This window comes from Gekko japonicus, unplaced genomic scaffold, assembly GCF_001447785.1.
Source record: "Gekko japonicus isolate JY-2015 unplaced genomic scaffold, Gekko_japonicus_V1.1 scaffold2311, whole genome shotgun sequence".
Taxonomy (NCBI): domain Eukaryota; kingdom Metazoa; phylum Chordata; class Lepidosauria; order Squamata; family Gekkonidae; genus Gekko; species Gekko japonicus.
In genome coordinates this window covers 274282-280654 of record NW_015164266.1, presented here as the reverse complement: position 1 = coordinate 280654, position 6373 = coordinate 274282, and the positions used below count along the sequence as shown (strand labels likewise).

The window sequence follows — 6373 nt, the reverse complement described above, 5'->3', positions numbered from 1 at the left end:
TGCATTTGGTGTAAACCAATGGTTTCTCCCAGTTTTCCCCTTTGTGTTTGTTAAGTAGCCTCCCGATCCTGAAGTCTTTTTAGAGCACACGTCTCGTAGAGTATATAGGACGTGGATTAAAAATGTAATACATGTTAAAAACCTCAACTGTGTCAATCGTGACTGATCTATGATGGTAACTAATAAAGAAAGAAAGGAAACCTCAACTAGCTTAATCCCGGTTCTCTCCTCACGAGTCACACAAAAAAAAGTCAATTGAACACCTGCTTTATTCAGTGCAGACCTCATGCCGAACCATAATTAACCAAGCTGTCATGTGCTTAACCTGCTTTAAGTCCCGCTTCCTGTTTTGCCAGCTGGTCACTAGCGGTGGTTTGTTAATTCAGAGATCATGGTAAAACATAGTAGAACATAGCTAGGTTTACTTAACCATGCATCGGCCTGGCTGAGTTGAGTTTGTTTCTTTTTCTTGGAGTTCAAATGGAAATACTAAGAGGGCATTTTTGACTGCCCTTGGGGAAAAAAGTGATTACTGAGCATTGTGTATCACATACAACTTTTGCTTTTGTTGTGTATACTGCTATGTTCTTCTCTTTGACTCCCCTGTCCAAGTCCCCTTTTGAGGATGGGGGTGCTGCTGCTTATAAATGGTGGAATATGCATTAACGGGGTTTAAAGCAGTCTGCAAGAGCTTTGAGAGCAATTCTATCCTGAATTCATTTATCTACAAGGGTTTCTCAGTATTAGGTGTCTCTGAACCTTTTGCTTGGGTGGATTGCCCTGAGGCAGCTCATCCTCTGCTCCCCTCCTAAATCATTTCCTTGTCCCAAGAAACTGAACTGTGCCATAGATCATCTGGGTATAACTCCAGGGTTTCCAGTTTTATGCTAGTTTACATTCACTTGCAACCTAGAAAAATTTTGCCTTAAAAATATATAATGTGTTCCACATTCTGTCCCACATACTACTTTATCGACAAGTTATGGAGAGGCAGTTGCATTGTTTCTCATCTTGTTTTAATTATATAGCCTAACTAGCCATTAATCTCTGTTTTCATCTTTAGATTTAGCCCTTCTGGTAGTGTGGTTACTGTAAATGAGCGGTACAGGTCAAAAAGCGAGTCTCCATGGCGAATGGATGAACCCAAGCAACCTAGTTCCCAGGTGGGTGTTCCTTACTTCGTTTTTCTCAGAAGTTTGGATATATGTAGTACACTTCGCAATTGGGGGGGGGGGACCCAAAAGGCCTGCCCGTCAGTTGCTAACACACAACATAGGATGGGGAAGGATCAGGGAGCTTAAAAGGTTTAGCAATACAAGATAACATTAGAGAGCCAGAGAACAGTGATAAACAGGAGTCCTTGGGTGTCTTGAAAACTAACAAGGTTTTATTCCTTGGTAACAAGCGTAAGCTTTTGTGGACTTCAGTCCACTTCTCAGGTGCTGTGCACTTTAGCCCACAGAAGCTTACACTGGAAGTCAGATCTTGCTCTGTAAGGTGCCACTAGGCTCCTGCCTATTTTTGTTGCAGCAGACTAACATGGCCACCACTTTGAGGAAGAAAGATTAATTTTGGGTTGTTATTGTTGAACGAAGCAGAAAATGTATAAATAAGTGAGCCATCGATGACATTGTTTGGGTTCATTGATGGTGGTGTCTAGGTAGGTATGGGGACGGAATTGGTACTGGGGTTCGTTCAAAAGGGCTCATCCTTGAGTTCACATCGTTGTTGGCTGTTCCATTGTGGGTATTGCTTCAGGTGTGGGGCGAGGCTATCTGTATGCAAAGACAGACCTTCCTCTGCAAAGCCCTGTGACAAGGAAGGATCCTTCTCCCAGAGAGGCTGTCGGTCCTTGATGTTGTGCTGGAGAGGTTTTATCCGGGAAGCTGTAGGTTACAAACATTGGCAGTCGGCTGCTTTCTCTGTTGGACCCGTCCTGTAGAAGGTGACTTTTTGATACACTTCGGTCTGTTTGCTTCTGTAAATGGAGACTGTGGTTTCAGAAATGGCCGCTGCACAGTTATTTTTCTAATTCCTTCTAAAAGCCATTCTAATTTTTCTGTCTAGAAAGTGAGCCTGTGTGAGAGCCCAGCTGTTTGCCAGAGCTTGCACATCACGAGCAAACTCTCACTTTCACGCTCTGCATTGTGTGAAAAGTGGGGTGCTGAAAAGGAGCTCGTTTAAGAACATTCATCTTCTGTAGTCACAACATATCCTTCAGTTTCTGTTAATTTGCATAGCCAAAAAAGTTATAGAAGCATCAAGTATACCAAGTAAAGCTAAATCATGATATTCAACGTGGTTTATTCTGTGTGGTTAGGCTGTTCTTCCTTGCTCTGACATGCTGAGTGAAGGCTCCTGGGAGATCTCCGGTTTAAACCAATCGCTACCCCAGCACCCAGGGAAGGGGAGAGGGCCTCTTTACAACAAACTGCCAATAACACACGTTCCGGATACCACTGTCAGGATGCAACATCAGGAGAGGTCCTTGGCCTCTATGCCCTGCTGTTGGACCTCCAGAGTAACCAGTTGGCTACTGTGTGACACAGGATGCTGAGCTAGATGGACCACTGATCTGAGCCTTCAGGGCACTTCTTCTGTTCTTAATAAGTCCGGAATAAAACGGCCACAACTTTTATTGGTTACAGCTGTAAGAAGCCTTGGCACTCCGTGGGTCCACCAGATCCTGGCATCAACTGAGCTGCCTGACAGTCCATGTACCCCGTCCCACCCCAGCCCACCTGCTGGGGTGGGGAGAGCCAGGGGATGGCAGAACGTTGGATTCCACAAGGACAATGGCCACTAAGTGGTCTTTGCCAGCTGAGCATGAGGGTGACCTGTTGGCAGCCCCCGAGCTGAGGGACATCCTTGAAAGCCCTCAGCACAAGATCCCTTAAGGGGATCCCCATACAATGGGGAAATGGGCACACAGGTCGGTTTTCCTAAAATGGATCCAGCCCCATGCCGATATCGCCCCAAGGCTGTGGCAGATAAATGAAGCAGAAAACACCTTGAACAGGAACATAACCTGCACATCCCCTTCTCCCCAGCGGGACTATGTGCAAGCAGAAAACACCTTGAACAGGAACATAACCCGCACATTCCCTTCTCCCCTCTCATGCCTTCTTCCCACGAGGCATTAACACTCAGGGAGGGATGGGTGGGCAAGTGATCCCCACACGGCCAGGTTAGCTGGCTGGGCGGTGCAGCGGGCTGTCCCCCCTGGTGGCCCTTCCCCATCCCCTGGGCCTGGCTCAGGCCCTATCATAGGCTTTCCTGAGAGGGGGAGGGCCAAGTTTTCCCGCCATTACTGCCACCCAGCCCCTAAGCTGCCTCCACAGCCCATCCTGCCTTGCAGGACGTGGCCCACCATGGCCGCCATCGCCCCGCTGGCTATCCCCATCCGTGCGGGGCCGCAAATGGGACCTGCGGGTGAGTCGGGGGGTCCACTTTCAACAGAAGAAGAAATATACTGTTGACTGTTCAAGGCTCCCAAATATTTTTCTATTCTTCTGTGTAAGTAAATGAGAGCTCTCCCTACAGGTCTAGTGAAAGATCTCTCTATTGAGCCATAAGGAAAGACTGCCTTGAACCACAAGGAAAGGCTGGGTATGAATATTTTAATAAATGAATGCAAACGTTTTGTCTGTGACAAAGGCTAGCCAGAAATCCTGGGAATCTTGTGGGCAAGGCATGATGGAGACAGCCTTCTCTTATTCCTTGTCCCCCGGCAAGTGTCAATCAGAGGTATCCTGCTTCTGAACACTGGAGGTTCCATTTTTAGCTGTCAGTGATGTTGACAGGCCTATGATTTGATTCCCCCCCCCAATCCTTTAAAAAAGCTACCTGTACTTGTGACCATCAACAGTACCTACTGGCAACAAGTTCCTTAAGCATATTAAGGGTTACATGAAGAAATAGTTCTTTCTCTTTATTCTGGACCTACTATCGGTCTGTTTCATTGAATTCTTTTGAGTTTTGCAATGAGACTTATTAAGAACAGAAGAAGTGCCCTGAAGGTTCAGATCAGTGGCCCATCTAGCTCAGCATCCTGTGTCACACAGTAGCCAACTGGTTACTCTGGAGGTCCAACAGCAGGGCATAGAGGCCAAGGACCTCTCCTGATGTTGCATTCTGACAGTGGTATTCAGAAGTTTCTGAATGCAGAGGTTCCCTTTAGTCACAATGGCTAGTAGCCACTGATAGAAATATCCTCCATGAATCTGTCTAATTTCCTTTTAAAGCCATCTGTGCCTGTGACTACCACTACATCCTCTGACAATGATTTCCACATTTTAGTCATATTTTTATCAGTGTTTCTAAGTGCTAGTTTCTCGGTTTTGTAAGCCTCTGTAACATCCCCTCAACTATGACTACTTTTCACACACAAAGGGCTGGATCCTGCAAGCCATGAAGGAAGGTGCTGGCAGCTAGAGAATTTTCTTGCCTTCTCCCGAGACCTCCATAAAGGTGATGTTTTTGAAGTCTTGGGAGCCCTGTGGGCAAAATGCCATGGGGGACTGTTGTGAAGAGAGCGAAATGGGGTAACACCCTCCATTCTTCTGTCTTAGTTCAGCAGAGCGCCTTGTGCTGGCAGAATCCCTGCTTGTAGGAGAATGAGGAGGGATAACGTTACCTGATTCCCTCTCTTCACAGCAGGGCTACCCCCACCCCCCACCCGGGTTTCTTTTGCTGCAGGAGTTAGTTAGCATGGGTGGAATCCCGATGAAGGATTTTCACAGTGATTCTGCATTGCCAAAAGATCCCTGCAACCACATTACATCAGGCATTAGGAGTATATTTATCCTCTTTTTTTTAAAGACACAAACACATCTGAAATATCTCAGTAACTTCTCTTTTAATTGTGTTTGTATATTGGCCTGTAGTTATGAAATAGTTTTGTGGATGTTCGTATCGATGCTGTGTTCGATTTTTCCCTACCGTTAAAACGCCTACCATTAAAAGCCTTCTTTTGTCGCTCCGGTGACTGCCCCATTCACCCATCAGGCAGGGAATGCTGGAAATTTGATTTGTGCATCAAGTGGGCATGTAGTGGGTGAAGGGAGCTGAGACTCTACCTGTTCCCTTCCCTCCTCACTTTCTGCCGCTGCAGCTACTTTTCTCCCCCTACCAGAAGTGAGCCAGGATACAGAGAAACCTGCCAAGAGTGATGGATCGCAGGAGAGGGTAGGGCTCCTCATCTCCCCTTATCTACCTGCCTCTTGCCGTAAGCCACATTCCCAAAACCTGTTTCAGATATGAATGAATGAAGACAGGAGCAAACAAAAGCGGCTTTGCCCCAGAGCATGGGTCTGAAGCTGGGTCTCCCCACGGTAGCGCTCATCATCGTCTTTACATCTCAGATAACTTAGCATTCTCTTTGGGGGCTGGAATCATCGGCTCAAAAAAGAAGGCAACTTTGCTAATTGCATTTCCTCCCATATCTGTAATGTTTTTGCTCTAGGTGGAAGACTCTGCGATAGTTGGAGTGAGCGGCTACGTTGAATATCTCCGTGAACAAGAAGTATCCGAGCGGTGGTTTCGCTACAACCCACGTCTCACCTGCATCTACTGCGCCAAATCTTTCAACCAGAAGGGCAGCCTGGACCGGCACATGCGACTCCACATGGGCATCACGCCCTTTGTTTGCCGTATGTGTGGCAAGAAGTATACCCGCAAAGATCAGCTGGAGTACCACATCCGCAAACACACGGGTAACAAGCCCTTTCATTGTCACGTCTGCGGGAAGAGCTTCCCCTTCCAGGCCATCCTCAATCAGCACTTTCGTAAGAATCACCCGGGCTGCTTGCCTCTGGAGGGGCCGCACAGCATCTCCCCCGAGACCACGGTCACCTCGCGAGGGCAGGCAGAGGAAGAGTCTCCACTTCGGGAGGAAGCTGGTGTTGTGGGGGAGACAGCGCAGGGGTCTGTGTCCACTACTGGCCCAGACTGAGGTGGAATGCGAGGTGGATGAGGGGAGACCCCTCTCTTAGCTTGTAAGCAGACAACGTCGAGATGGCAAGCTGACGATCTGCTTCGTGTAATGTCACCGCCGGGCAAAGAAGCTCCCGAGATGTTGCCAAAATAGAAGAGATATGATAACAAAGTGCTAAAACCTTAAAACCCCCCCCTTTCTTATCTTCGGGGGGGGGGTGAAAACTGGGTCAAACCAACCTCTGATTCAGGGATTGACAGCTTTTTTTTTGGGGGGGGGGGCTTTTTAATATATATATATATATATTCAGTAGCGATCCAGGAGGAACAGCTCTTTTTATTTCTTGGCAACAGCTCCTCTGACCGTATAGTCGCATGGGCTGCAGAGGTCTAAGTTGCGATGAGTGCAGATCATCAGGTCTCCATTCACCCGAGTTGT

General features: G+C 47.4%; 1 protein-coding gene across 1 annotated transcript; it reads left to right on the top strand.

Annotated features, from left to right (window-relative positions):
• Positions 1–1063: 1063 nt before the first annotated feature.
• On the top strand, positions 1064–5953 carry ZBTB37 (zinc finger and BTB domain containing 37; the record flags this gene model as incomplete). Its single annotated transcript, XM_015408722.1, has 2 exons — positions 1064–1163; positions 5465–5953. Coding segments are annotated over 2 exons (589 nt in total), but the record flags the coding sequence as incomplete, so codon positions are not given.
• Positions 5954–6373: the final 420 nt, after the last annotated feature.